Below are 15,270 nucleotides of genomic sequence, written 5' to 3' on the forward strand. Positions count from 1 at the left end.
TGCGTGGGATTAAGAAGCAGCATCAAGAGGAATGCACGGTGTTCCCAATTAAAAGTCAGCTGTGATTGAGAAGTCCCTCTCTGCCTTTTCAGATCCTGGCACTTGTGGCAGTCAGAAAAGCCATGGACTACCTCTTCTCCCAGCATGACTTAAGCTTTCTTGATGACGTCATTCCAGAAAAGGACAAGAAAAAGAAAGAGGATGAGAAGAAGAAGAAAAAGAAGAAGGGCAGTATGGACAGTGACAATGATGATGTAAGGGGCTTTCTGCTCTTGTCAAATTATTAATTTCTAGCTACCTAATCCTGGAGGATGGTCCATGCCCCTCCCCAGCTCTGGGGATTTCCCAGCCTCTTTTGAAGCTGACCGGCTCAGTCTTTTGCTGCTGCAGCAAATCGTCCCCAAACAAAACTTATTTTCTACATTGCCTTCCCTTTCCCAGATGCCACCAGCCCACGGTAGGTGATACTTGCATTGCCAAGAATGAAACCACACTTTCCACAAGAGCACTAGATGCCTGCTGAGATGTCCGTTTGCTAGGAACGCCTTTCATGACCTTGCCTTGTTCATCTTTACTTCCATCACCTTTCTCTCCCATCATTGTCTTTTACTTTTTAGGTGGAGAATGGTTTTTGCCAGCAGCTCTGTTACTTCTGAACATATTCTGGTTTTCTTTTTTGATATTTTTTTACTTAGCCTTTTTAAAAGCACAAAAAAGTGTGACTTGCCATATTACAGGAAAGACTGCTTTCTGTTGATAATACTTATGACCTAAATCTTTTTGAAGCATACATGCCCTTCTGCAGTATGCTCTTTGGTCCTATCTCAGTTGCAGCATGATGTAAAGCAATGAAATGTAGCTGCTTATGTCATTACTAAGCGCGGTGACCTGACTAGACTAGATCCATGTGCCTTAGACTGTTCTATTTTTTACTGTACATATAAGAAATGTAGTCCTCGTGCCTTTAAACATTCTCAGTTTGAGCATTAACTCAAATACTGTAAATTTATATTGAACTGCGAAACACACTGGTTATGTAGCACTTTGTATAGTAAGTGTGAACTGCCTTTGGAGAGCTGGCTGCCTTGGTCAGCATTACCTTTTAAAATGTGAAAAGGGAGCTAGGCTTTAATAATTTTAGGCTACATGAAGAGTACTAAGCACAGTGTCACTTTTCTGCTCATGTAACTGTCCAGGGTTCATGAAGAAGGGCTTTTCCTATAGTGCAGGTAGAGGTAAGATTACCTGAAGTGGGAAAAAAATCTGATTTTAACGCAGCAGGAGAAAAAAATGAGAAGGGATTGGGATTGCACTCTGTGAGGAGGCTGGCAGCCGGAAAGGTCAAGTGGCCCTTTCTTGAGCACTCCTGCCCAGGTCACTGCCCTGCAGCCCCCAAGTTTGGAACTGCAGCCTGGTGCGGTCTGCCAGAGTTGGTCTGCTTGCTCTTGGACCTCCTTAGTTGATATGAAATGGGTAACAGTGACCTCCCTGAGAAGGAGCTGCTGGGTCAGTGTGTCTGCCAGGAGAGCTTCTTGCAACAAAGGCCAAAGGTGCCTCCACTGCCACCAAACCAGTGGGTGCTGTGGAGTGGTTGTGCCTCGCTGTGTGTTTGGAGGGTTTCTGCTAGGTATTGTCTGCATCCTTTCTGCATAGAGCAGATCTACCAAATCAGCCCTCCTTGTGCATTAGATAATGCATCTGGTGTCTTCAAGAGGAAAATGGCAGCTCCAGGAGTTTCCCCCAGACCATCCCAATTCCTGATTTTGATCAAGGTTGAGAAGACAGAAAAGGCAGTCCCAGTCCTGATGAAGGACAAACTAGAACCAGAGTCCTTTATGTGAGAGCTATACAACACCTTTGCAGATCTGTGTTAGAGGCAACAAAGTCAGTCTATTGTAATGAGAAAGTATGCAAAGGCCTTTCTATATAGAATATATGCTGTCTAAAGTAGAGCATGTAACACTGCAAGAGACAGAACTAGGAATTTCTTAAGTGAGGGTGCAGCACTGTAGGAGGTAGCCTGGATCCACACCTTGTTAAATGAAGCTGAACCCCAGCTGGGGAGACTGGCTCTTGTGTTAGACAGCAAGCTCTGCTTTTCCGTCATTCCTCCAGTTCCTAGGAGGCCAAGGGTAAGGGTTTCCTTCAGCAGATAACTTCGTGCAAACTGAAATGAGAGAAAACGCCCTACTGCAAATAGTCAACAGAGGTTTGACTCCATCCCCTCCTCTTGACTGATTTGAATCCATCAGCCATCGCTCCTGTATTTCCAGTGTTTTAAGCCACCTCCTCTCTTCTCAGGCTTTTCATGAATTTCAGGTACAGTAATTGATCCAATGGCTAAGAGAATTTATGCAAAATGTTGGTTCTTAACTCTTCTTCTTGGTTTTGTTTTTTTTTTGTTTTTTTTTTTTTTCCCAGCACTTGCTTTAACGAGCTTCCTGAATGAAAAGCACTTAGCATTATTGGTTTGATTATTTTTCACCCTTTCCCTTCCAGAAATACGTCCCCACAGAGTTAGTCCTGTGGGATTTGGTGACCAATACACTGATCAGAGTTCAGCAAAGAGGATTGCTGGGCGTTGCTAGCACAGGTTGTGTTAGATGAATGAGTACAGCAAAACATGGCATTAGTGGAGCCTGCTCTCAGCACTAGTTAGAACTCACCTAGTCCTCACTGGGGGCTTGCTAGCAATCAGGGCCAGCAAAAAAGGAGCTGCAAAGAAACATTTTTGGTAATCTCAGCATTTTTTTTTCCAGCTTGTCTTTACAAAGTATGAATTGATGCAACTAATTGCTGTGTTTGCCTAACAGAAACTCAAGCGCCTTAGTTTTCTCTCCAATTTTATGTCCAAAAATGTGTGATCTGAGAAAGGACAGAAATTTTTTTCTATAAAAATATTGGGCTCATCTGTTTAGTTTCAAAGTGCTGTGTAATGGTCTCTTTTCCCCTTTGGGGCATTTTTGCCAACTGCAGATACTTTCTGTCTCTCTGTTCATTGTAGATGGTGAAGTTTAATGCAGATCTTGAACATCAGCATTGCTGTTCTGCAGAACTCTTAAATATATTTATTAGCACTGACATGGTGATATGTTGGAAAGGTTACCCAGCTCTTATTCTCTGCTTACAGCATGACCCCAAGTGGATGGGGATTTTGGGATGACTTCATTGTCTCAGTGCTTTCCTGCAGAATTATCTTTATTTGAGCTATGCTTATCCCTCAGCCTTGTAAAATTACTCCTGAGGAAACATTTTGCTATTGGAGTATGATATACTGCACTGGATGTCACTTACGGTAAAAAATAATTGAAAAATTATAGTAATAATAATGCAGCGAGAGTGGATCTCTGACCTCTGTAATGTTTTCCTGCCCTGAGTTGAAGGTCTCACTCCCTCCACCCCAGTGTTATCCTCAGTATGGTGTCTAGTTCTCTCCAGGAAGAAAGATGTGTTAATGTTTCTGGCGAGTATCACCTTACTTCCTTTGCCAAATTATGCAATATCAACCTTTCCTTGATTATGAGAAGTTACTTTTATTTTAAAAAAGCAAAATCATTCCAAGTACCTTTTACTAAGTGTAAGCAGGTGGATTATTGAAGCCAGTGGGGTATAAATCATGCTGGTACCCAAACTCCAGGGGACCCCGTGTACAGCTTTTCTCTGCACTTGTGCCTCTACTTGACCAGTTCGCTGTTTCTCCCGTCTGTCTGGAAGTATTGAATTCTTACAAGGGCACTGGATTTAATGAATTCTTTTACTATAAATAGAGTTGTAATTGAGACTGGGTTTGACCTGACTTAAATAAAAGGGGGAGTTGAGTCCGTCCAGATTAAGGAACCTGTGCTATATCAATGTCTGACCCTTGTTCTCATAGAGCAATTGGACAGAAAAAAAGAGTGGTTTTACAGAAATCACAACAGGACAAAATGTAAGCTTTCATGGAACCCAGTGCCCTGCAATTTCTGCCTACGAATGCATTTTCCACCAGTATGTCCTGCAGCCAACTCCAAGCTGAATTGGATGTTTTCTTATAAGCTAGTGGCAAAGAAACTGATGAGGTGGTGGAAGGGGAAGATACCAACTACATAAGATTATTCTTTCCATCTGTTTTACTTCCATAGTGTGAAGGAAGAGGGAAGGTTGGCTGCAGTGGGGAACCGGTGGAAACCAGCAGGCAACTAAGATGGATGATGTTTTTTTATTTTTTTATTCTTTTCTTTTACTCGTTCCTACAGAAACTATATGAAGGATAATTTTAATTTGTGGGAGACGATAAGAGAGAGAGCAATGAAAATATTCTAAGACCTTTTACACGTTTCTTTCACAGTCTGACTGCCCCTACTCAGAAAAAGTCCCAAGTATTAAAATACCAATGGACATCATGGAGCAGGAACCTTTCCTAAGTGATAGCAAACCTGCTGACAGTGAGTAGAATTAACCTCTTGCATGTCTGCTTGACTCTGACTTGCAGTACAAAAATATATGTATCTTCAGAGTGATTTAAAAAAAATGAACAAGAACTTTCCTTTTACTCGACAAGTACTTTTTGTTGTTATTTTGGGGTTTTTTTCTCTCTTTTTTTAATTACCAGGCCTCTGATTATTGACAGATTTTGCTGTTGTGAGCTTTTTTCTTTGCTCATTATAAAATTGATGTTGTTCCTTCTGGTGCCTCCAGCTTAAGTGCTTTTATCCCGCTGTTAACAGGTCTCTTGGCCACTCACTCTTTCCTCCTCTCTTTTCTGACCTTTGCCGTTTTGTGTTGACTGTGCTGATGGTTTGATTTATTTTTTTCCTCTGAGGCTAGTTTTCTGGATTTGCATCATATCTAAACTGCATCGATGTCCTGTAACTGTTTGTTTCCTTAGGTCCCAAGCAGTGGCAAAAATCAGTGTTTAAAAGAATAATTAAGTGTGTATTGATCCACGTTGTCCATTAAACTGACAAGGCAGTAATCAGTTGACTATTAACATATTTGTCTTCTTAGGTGACTTGCGTTTGTGCTGTTCTGCTTCTTTTTAATTCCTTATGTTAGTATCTGTAATTGGTTGTTATGATCTTAATTTTCAGTAATTTCCAGTTTTCATATTCTAGTCTTTTAAGTGAGGAATCAAGAATAACAACTGACCTGAGCTTTTCTGCCTTTGCACTGACTGTTTAAAATGCTATGAGCAGTGGGTGCCACCTGGAGATAAATAAGCTGTTTTGTCATGAGACAGGAGGGGAGAAATATGAATGACAGTAATAAATTACTACTGCTGCAAGACTTGTGTTTTCTAGAAGTAGGACCTTAAATTGCAGCTCTTTAGATCATTAAACTATCATTTGAGTTTAAGAGCTGGTACCTAAGTCCCTTGCCTTTCAGTGGCGTTTAGATACCTTAGGCAATCCTAAGCATTGCTCTGTGGTTTTTAGATAAAGGAACACTTGGAGATTGGCATTATAAAACAAAGCCAAAGACAAAGAGACGTTTCCCTGACTAGTTATTTTCAGTGTTTTGCTTGTAAGGAAAAGGAAAGGAGCAAAATTAGCCTCAGACAACCAAACAAATCCTCATTTTTCTGTGAAAGCACCCTGATGTGCTGAAAACAAATTACATCCTAAATGTTGTTACACAGGATTCTATGATCAGATGTACTCTTTTCAACAACTTTAAGGCTGCTAGAGTTAAGGAAAAATTATTTCTGCTGCAAACCTGTTTGCTGGAATGCCCTTTGAGACAACACAGGGTAGATCACCCCTGAGCTGAGCAGCAGTTGGTTTGCGTATTTGTACATTTTTATCATCCAGTAATTGATTTGCTGTTATTTAATTAGAATCAATGTGAAGACAAAAAATCTAAAAAACCAAGTCTGTGGACTAGAAAAAGTAGCTAGAATCCAGCAACACTGTGGTATTCTCCTTGAATATAACTGTGTTCTGCCATTCAAAGTATATTCCTAATAATGCTACTAACATTACCTTTCCTTTTAGCAATAGCAAGAACAAGATTATTATTAACAGAGAGTACACTTCCCCACAAAAAGAAAGCCATTACAGGCAACAAGCCACCTATTTTCTTGCAAGGTGTTTGGGTGCACCAGTGAGGAGCACAGGGTAACTAAAGAGGGGTAGATAAAAGGTAAGTGTCAAGACCTAAAGGTGGTGAAAGTCTTGGGAAATGAGTCTTTTGCTCATGTTAGCAGTTCAAGGGTTTTTATCTTGGAGGAGAGAGTGAGAAATTGAGTATTTGCAAGCTGTGAAATTCATCTGGCAGGCAGCAATAAAAAAGTACTGCCAAATAGATGAGAGTATACTGGGGAAACTGAAGCTGGGCTTGAGAAGCCATCAGTGCCACAGGCAGTGACAAACAGGACTTTCTTCCCTTCCCAACAGGAGAGAAATCACCAACATTCCTTGAACGCCATACGTCGTGCTGATACAATTCCTTTCCTTCAGTCATACACCATGCCAAGGTAAGCACCCAAAAAATGCATTTTATAATGATTCCTCAAAAGCATCTTAGTTACCCTACAATATACCAAAAGGCAACAAGGCAAAGTTTCTGTCCCCCTATAGGAAAATCTTCAAAAGCTGTTTAAGAAAATTCCCTAAGTAGGGTTGCAGCATCCCAAGTTGACTACCAGTGCGGCCTTGCAGTGCTTGGGATGGGGAGTGGAGAGCCTGTGGGCTCCACTGGCTTTGGTTAGGACCCCAGCTGCAGTACTGATGGCTGGTTTTGGGTCTAAACCAGAAGAAAGATGAAGAGTAACTGGGAAGAGTCTAGGAAGCACTTCTACAGGGGAAAAATTAAATTAATTGGGATTGTTTAGCCTTAAAAAAAAAAAAAAAAAAAGGAGAGAGAAGATTGGTGTTAAGCTTTCCTTCAGCCATGTAAGAGGATGTTGCAAAGAGGAAGTAATCAATATTCCCATGTCTGTGGTGGAAAATAGAGTAAATAATAACCTTAAATTACAGCAAGGAAGAGTTAAGTAACAGTTTCTCAAAGCTCAGTCCCTTGGGGCCACCTTGGACTTCCCAGTGCCAGGAGTCGGATCTAGACCAAGGCAGCAATAGTCCTCTGAAATGTCAAAGAGGTATTTACACTTCCCAGTGTTAGAGGGTGTGTGAAGTTAATCTCAATGGCTGCAACCAGATTATTCCAAAGGCAGTGTATGAGTGTTGCCACAGCTTGGTGGGAAGCACAAGTGCTGGATACTTGGAGCTCCTCAGTCAGTGAAGTTGGTGGTTTTACCTCCTGACATGAGCAGTCTGAGATCAACTCATTAAAATTATCTTAAGTGTGTATGAGTCTTACCTTGAGACCCGCTGTATATTACCATGCCTGCCAAGGTTATTCACTTGGTATCTGTATATTGCCATTTCAGAAAGCTGTACTGTATGAGCCAATGCAAAGAACCGATACTGGGAGTCAAGCATTTGGTCCATTTCTGGATGTGACGCTGCCTGTTGGGTGTCCCACTAAGTCCCAGTTTACACAAGTTGCCCCTCTTGTTTTGTTTGTAAGATACTGATTTTCTTTTGCAAGTTGCAGATTATTTTTTCTTTTGGGGATTTGGTCGCTGGGAAGCTGTGCTAGCAGAAGTCCTGAGCACGGCAGACTATGTTAAGAATGGATGAGAAGCTTGGAGGTTGTCCCCACACTTACCTTTGTCTGTCGTTTTCTTTGCAGCCCTCCACGAACTCCAGTAAAAGTTGTGCCTCAAATTAGAATAGAACTTGAGCCTGAAGACGGTGGTTATTTCTGGAGGAGCAAGGGAACAGAAACTACTTTGTAATTTGTCTGTCTGTTAAATCTTTTATGGAATTTATTTTGTCACTAGCCAAATATTAAAATGCTCTCTGCTCCCCACCTGCATAGGTAAATGAGATGCCCCATGGTGCCCCTCCACCCTTGCCCATGCAGATCTCCTCTTGATCCCTCCTCACCCAGTTTTCCCGCACTGACCAAGACTTGTTTTGCCTTCTCTGTTGCTTCGACATGCACGCACCTCTCTCATTTACAAGCAGAGGGCGGAAGTTTTAAGGATATCATATTGTACCTGTGGGAGATGCCAGAGGAACTGGCATTACTTAGTTGTGAATCAGTGTTTCTTTGTTTGTCTGTTTGTTGTCCGGCAGAACAAAACTGACCTCCAGGCTAATTCGATGTCTTGCTTACACTGCTCAAAGATGCTGGAAAGTGCTGCTAATACTAACCTGCTCTTAAAGCCTGTACTTGCAGTTAACACAGGAAGGAAAAGGAAAAGGTACTTCACTCCCAGCACAGACAAACCATTGCCATCGTTGTAGCATGTGTTTTGAAATGTCCCTTTCCTATGCAATTTTTTTTTAAAGAAACACTTTAATGGACTTAATCCGTCAGGTACATTGAAGAGTGTTATTTTCCTAGATTATTTTGTTTAAATTATGGGGGCCTAACCTATGACTTTTTTTGTCAATTTTTTTAACCTTTTTTTAATTACTGTAAAGAAAAATGAATTTTTCCTGCAGCAGGAAACATATAGTTATGAGTAGTTCTACCTCTTATTTCTAGATGCCAGGCTTTCTGTAAAAAATGTATTGTACCATATATAATGTGATTTTTACAAAAAAAAAAACCAACAAAAAAACCCACACAAAACAAAACACAAAACCACAACACCATACCACAATCTCCAGGACATGGCATAGGGCTGGATCAGTTTGATTAACACCTTCTACTCTGAAGCATCTGTTTTAATTAGTGTTATGTTATTTTATTTTATTTTTTAATAAGTAATTAACTTTACTATGAAGGAGATGGGATGTAACTTAAATTTCTTGTGATCTAGGAAGAGTCTTAAATGTAATGTCGGGAAGCAAAATACTGACTGGCTACCGACATCAGTGGACAGATGCTGATTGTATTCACGTTGTTGATTTCTGACATGGTATTGTTTGAATTATTTCTTTCGAGACATCGGTGTGTGCACGTGTGTGTATGTGTATACGTGAGAAGACACCAGGTGTGCTTCAGGCACAGTGACGATGCAATGGAGTGGAAAGACGGCTGAAGATGGCCTACTGGGATGTTCATCCCAATGCTTATGTTCACCAGGCTTGCAAACATCGTCATCCTCTAGCAGCCCACATCTGTTTACCATAATCCATGGGATTTACCCCAAATCTTGACTGCTCTATCCTAGACTCACCTGTCTGTACCTGGTGATGCATCAGTACAAAGCAGGCTAATCCTGGGCATGCCCAGGCTTTTGGTTTTAAACCAAGCAAGCCAATATCACCTTGGGAGAGATGATTTTCTCTCTGTAATATGTATGCATATGTACTTGTGTGTGCATGTAAGCATGCATTTGGGAAATTGGGCTTCACCAAGACGTTTCTTTGATGAAATGTGAGGACTACACATAACACACTAAAAGCTTCATCGAGAGAAAAAAAAAAAAAAGAAAAAAAAGAAAAAAAAAAAAGCCTAGCTATAAGGGCTTAATTCCCCAATGGAGAAAAATTCTGCTGCAGAGGACAGGCACGTTGCTGCTGCTTTTGTCCTTGCGAAACCAAAGTCCATGTTGGTAAGTAAACAGAATTTCATGATGGTGCTGAGACCTTATATGCCAAATTTTAGTATCTACTCACTTGTAGTAGCCATATCGGCAATGGGAGGTGCAGAATAGGGCTATTCTTTTCCTTCCCAGATAGACTGTAGAAACAGCTGGCCACCTTACTTTCCCTACAGTGCTTTGGTTAAAGAATGAGTTGATAGAGACCCTGATAGTTTGAGCTTGATCTCCTGCAGAAGGACAGTGGAGCTGCAGAGGCACCTGCACCACACACACACGTGCACACACCTCCGTACATTCCCCCACTCGATCTTGAGGATCTCGGTTTCAGCTTCCATGAAATGTGTGTTGATTCTCAGATCAACAGTCCGGGAACCCAGCCCAAATCCGCTTCTGAAAGGCTGGGAAAACATCAGAAACGGCCAGAAAAGGAGCGACTCTGTGATCCCTTCCGCTGCCGGGCCCCGCTAGCTGGAGGACGGATAAGCTGGGAAGTGCAATGCCAGCTTCAACCAACGGTTCCCATCCCTTGGTCAACACAAGTCCATAGCTCCCAAAGGGGAAACGGACTCGAGTGTCACCTCCAGAGTACACGGGAGCTGCTTGTGCTTTGCCTGGACCTTTCATTTGTCAGGATCCCAATAACGGATGGAGAAAAGATGGAACCAGATGAATGGAGGGAAGTGGCTTCCCTGCTCCGGGTAGGCTTTGTGGGCAGGGCACTGCACCCACGCACACACAGGCTCCTGTCTACTGGCACCTGGGGAGGGGATATGTCTCCACAAAAATGAGGTCTTCCACTTTTGAACCGTGTTAAATGTACTTGAAATGTATTGACTGCTGATCTAGATCTTTCTCTCTCTTTTTTTTTTTTTTTTAATTTTAATTTTTTTATTTTAACCCCAGGGAGCTGTTGTACAGAGGGTGGCGTTACTGAAGGGATGGGACAAAGGTTTCTGTAGCTTTCCGTGAAAAACACACAACTCTGGTGACAGGGAATGGACATGTTTCCTTTCCTGGTGCCTGACACTAGCACTTCATTGGAGGTTGTGTCTCTTTTGTTGGTTTTTCCTTTAAAAAATAAAACCCAACACAAAGAGAGCAACCAAGAGCTCTGCTGGCATCAGGAGTCAGCAGGCAGGGAAGAGAATCTGTCAGAACTGGGTATTTTATAGGAAAAGCCTGGGTGAGCACTTCTGGGAGTAGGTGTGGAGACAGACCCAAAGCCCTTTGAAATCAGAGGCGGGCATCAAGAAATGAACTTCCCAGAGCAAAACCATGCCAGTTCCCAGCTCATGGTGGGACCCAGTGTCAGCCACCCAGCCACAGCCAGCTTTGTCCCAGCCCTGGGAACGTGGTGGCCATCTGCCTCTGTAGCCCACGCTTATTTGTCATCGTGGCCGTTACATCTTTGTATTTTTTTGGTTTTTTTTGAATCAACACGCACTTTCAGATACTTTTATTATTGTTTTTAATTCTTGTAAGTCTATGTGTTTTGGAGGAAAGAATAAAAAATTAGTATAAAATGAAGTGGATCAAGATGGTGGAACAAAAAGGAAAAAAGCAGAAAACATTTCAATATGTTAAAATGATTTTTTTTCTAGTAATATAAAACATGAAATTCCTTATAACATTATAGTATTTTACAGTTTTATGAAGCTTTCTATTGTGACTTTTATGGAATCAAAAGATGAATATGATGAGATATTTTAGCATTTATATTTTTCAAAATTAAATGTATACTGAAAATAAAGTAACTTTATGCATTTATTGGAGAGTTTGTGTGTTTGTTTTTCCTCATTACATACTCAAGTCTTGTTTGAACTGAGATCCTCGTATCAGTGTTTTTGTAATCATGATTTCCAAGGGAAGATGCTTAGTGACTCTCTGGAGGAAGAGGATACTTAGGAAAGGTCTAGCAAATACATGTAAAAAATGTAGGGGAAGTTTCTTAACAAATCACAGAGGGATTTACAATATATGGCTGTAAAAGTGAGTTTTAATGACATAAATATTCTTTCTTGAAATAATATATTGAAGCTTTTTGAGGAGTGAAATACAACTTGTTCACAAAGAAAAGGTGAAGAGACCCGAGTCTCATCTCCATAAGTCAACAGGTACCAGGTAGTGACAGAAGGTGGCAGCCAGGTACAAATCCCAGCCCCAAACCAGCTTTTTTCTTGGTGGATCCTTTATTGGCCCATTCCTCTCTGTGCACCACGTTGGCAGAAGGCTGCAAAGAGAAGTGGAGCATGACAAGAAAAAGGTGCTGGTGGAAATGTAGGCACCTTCACTGACCCCACTAAAGGTGGTTTTGTGATGCAGAGAAAGCCCTTGAGGAGTTTGATGCCACGGGACCCTGAATCCAACCTGGATTTAGACAAAATTGTGAAATATGTGTCCAGTAACAGGGATGTTTCCCCTTGCACCCCAAATCCAAGGACTGTGGTCACTGTGGTGGTGCCAGGAGCTTGGTCCTGGGCAGTGTTGGGAGATGGGGCTGGTGGGGCTGGGACATCTCCTGTTCCCACTCCCATCAAGCATATACCTCCATCAAGCCAACTAAAACATGTCACTTGGGACTCACACAGAAAACATTCTGTGCAGGTTAAGTTGCCTTACGGAAATGGCCTCTGTTGAGGACACACCACCCTTCTCCCTGAGCAGGCAGGGGTTGTGCTCCTGGCCTTTCAAAATCTGCCCACAGGATTGATTTCCTTCCCTATCATAGGTGAGGGTCTGGCCCACTGCGGCCCCCTGGGGCTCACCAGCACCCCCTATTTCACATGTTCCAGGGGCAACAGGGAGGGATGCTTCCTGGCTGCCATACATGTGCAGGGATGACTTCTGGTGGTAGCTCAACATGGCCAACACTATCAAGACAAAGAGCAGGGTTGGAAAATGATGAAAACCCTCAGCAAAGTTTGCCGCTAACAACACTGAACCATCTGGTGCATTCGACACGCTAGAGGGACAGGATGCCATCCAGAGGGACCTTGACAGGCTGGAGAGGTGGGCCCGTGTGAACTTCATGAAGTTCAACATGGCCAAGTGCAAGGTCCTGCACATGGGTCAGGGTAATCCCAGCACAAATACAGGCTGGGCCGTGAGTGCATTGAGATGTCTAAGGCCAACTGGAGGAGTTTCAATCAGGCCAAATGCCGGGGGCTGCCCTTGGGCCACAACAACCCTCAGCAGCGCTACAGGCTTGGGGAGGAGTGGCTGGAGAGCTGCCAGTCAGAGAGGGACTTGGGGGGGGGTTAATTGACAGCCGGCTGAACAGGAGCCAGCAGTGTGCCCAGGTGGCCAAGAAGGCCAATGGCATCCTGGCTTGTGTCAGCAATAGCATGGCCAGCAGGGACAGGGAAGGGATCTCACCCCTGTACTCGGCACTGGTGAGGCCGCCCCTCAATGACTGTGTTCAGTTTTGGGCCCCTCACTACAAAAAGGACATTGAATGACTCGAGCGTGTCCAGAGAAGGGCAGCAGATCTGGTGCAGGGTCTGGAGCACAGGTTGTACAGGGAGCGGCTGAGGGAACTGGGGTGTTTAGTCTGGAGAAGAGGAGGCTGAGGGGAGACCTCATCGCCCTCTACAGCTCCCTGAAAGGAGGGTGCAGAGAGCTGGGGATGAGTCTCTTTAACCAAGTAACAGGCCAGAGGACAAGAGGGAATGGCCTCAAGTTGTGCCAGGGCAGGTTTAGGCTGGATATTAGGAAGCATTTCTTTACAGAACAGGTTGTTAGGTGTTGGAATGGGCTGCCCAGGGAGGTGGTGGAGTCCCCATCCCTGGAAGGGTTTAAGAGTCGGGTCGACATAGCGCTGAGGGATCTGGTGTAGTTGGGAACTGTCAGTGTTAGGTTAATGGTTGGACTGGATGATCTTCAAGGTCTTTTCCAACCTAGACGATTCTGAGATCAGCTCTGCAGAGAAGGACTTGGGGGTATTGGTGGGTGGAAAAGTGACTATGAGTCAGCAATGTGTGCTCACAGCCCAGAAAGCCAACTGTGTCCTGGGCTGCATCAAGAGCAGTGTGGCCAGCGGGTCGAGGGAGGCGATTCTCCCCCTCTACTCCACTTTAATGAGACCCCACTTGCAGCGCTGTGTCCAGCTCTGGGGCCCCCAACATAAGAAGGAGACGGACCTGCTTGAGCAGGTCCAGAGGAGGCCATGAAGATGATGAGGGGACTGGAGCACCTCCCTTATGAGGACAGGCTGAGAGAGTTGGGGTTTTCAACATGGAGAGGAGAAGGCTCTGGGGAGACCTTATAGCGGCCTCCCAGTACTGAAAAGGGGCTACAGGAAAGGTGGGGAGGGACTCCTTGTCAGGGGAGTATAGGGATAGGATGAAGGGTAACAGTTTTAAAATGAAAGAGGGTAGACTTAGACTAGCTATAAGAGAGTAATTCTTGACTGTGAGGGTGGTGAGACACTGGCACAGGTTGCCCTGAGAGGTCATGGCTGCCCCCTCCCTAGCAGTGTTCAAGGCCGGGTTTGAGCAACGTGGTCTAGTGGAAGGTGTCCCTGCCCATGGCAGGGGGGGTGGAACTAGATGATCTTTAAGGTCCTTTCCAACCCAAACCATTCTGTGATTCTATGACAACCACTAGCGAAACCCTTGGCTAATACTTCATTGGGATGTGGTGGGAAAGGGGTGAGCCCCCACCAGCACCTGTGTTCAGGGTCTGCATTTGGATCCCCAAGAGCCTCAGCACCATTGGGGCTGTCAAGGGACCTGCCCCATGACTGGCTGAATCTCCTCATCCTTTCCTGCGGGTTTTTCTCATTATCTGGTGGGCAATTCCCTTGCATGACACCACAGCACTGAAACTTGTGAGCCACTGCATGCTTGGCCCTACAGCATATCTGTGGTGTTGAGGTGCTCCTCCCACAGGTCTCCCCTTCCATAAGCACCGGCCTCTGCATTTTTTCATCAGAAGCATTTAGAAAATGGTAAATATTGCTGACACAATGTGGCTGGAGCCATCACAGTGATGCACAACTACCATGGATGGTGCGTGTGGCACCATCTTCCTCCTGGGGCTGCTTTCTTGCTCTGGCAAAACACTTACCCACAGAAAGAGGCTCCCCAAGACAAGGGCGAACCATGTTACAGAGATGTCTTGGGTGTGCAGCTTCTGGGGAGCAGGCACAGGGAGCCCTGGCAGTCCAGCTCGAGGGCTGTGGGCAGCACCAGAGGGACTCATGCTACAGTGGGGCAGCACGGCCAGCCCTTGGCTAGGGGAGAAGCCAGGGCAGGGGGATGGTTTGGCAGCCCTGGGACACTGAGGGTTAGCTCCCCACCTGGGCAGAACTTGGGCTTTATTTGCTCTTCCCAGCTCTCCCCGGGGTGGGTACTTTGCCATTCTGTGTTACGCAGGGGGAGATCAAGTCAGAGGAGACGTTTGCTGAGAACCAGCACGGCGAAGCCATCGTGTGTGGTTCAGGCATGTGAGCCCCTAGCTTTGAGTACCCCATTGTTGGGTAGTCAGCAGGACCCTGGGTTTTGGGTGATGGCCCTCACCTCAGGGTCCAGCTGTGGGGCTGGATCTGGAGGGTGGCCAGAAGGTCCCAGAGCCACACAGTGTCTCTGCCCTCTGCAGACAGGTAAGGGTGAGCCCTACATGGCCTGGGCTTCTCCAAGAAATCTCTGTTTTCTGGGCTGAAACTTTTCATGACCAAACGTTGCTTTTTGCACTCACAGTTCCTTGGCCAGGAATAACGATCAGTTGAG

General features: G+C 44.3%; 1 protein-coding gene across 11 annotated transcripts in view; it reads left to right on the forward strand.

Annotated features, from left to right (window-relative positions):
- The window catches only part of SLC4A4 (solute carrier family 4 member 4), a 230,632-nt gene extending 220,447 nt beyond the window's left edge, over nucleotides 1-10,185 (forward strand). For 7 of the 11 annotated variants that reach the window (XM_026847425.1, XM_026847427.1, XM_026847426.1 and 4 more), the window contains 3 exons: nucleotides 93-254; nucleotides 6,375-6,454; nucleotides 7,672-10,185. In XM_026847425.1, coding sequence (XP_026703226.1) covers nucleotides 93-254; nucleotides 6,375-6,454; nucleotides 7,672-7,777 — 348 coding nt within the window. In that variant the 3' untranslated portion in view covers nucleotides 7,778-10,185. Of the gene's footprint in view, nucleotides 1-92; nucleotides 255-4,327; nucleotides 4,425-6,374; nucleotides 6,455-7,671 lie in introns of all 11 variants that reach the window. The other 4 variants (XM_026847422.1, XM_026847429.1, XM_026847430.1 and 1 more) reach the window with 2 other exon arrangements.
- Nucleotides 10,186-15,270: the final 5,085 nt, after the last annotated feature.

Source organism: Athene cunicularia (genome assembly GCF_003259725.1).
Source record: "Athene cunicularia isolate RWA chromosome 4 unlocalized genomic scaffold, athCun1 chr4_part2, whole genome shotgun sequence".
Classification (NCBI taxonomy): Eukaryota; Metazoa; Chordata; class Aves; order Strigiformes; family Strigidae; genus Athene; species Athene cunicularia.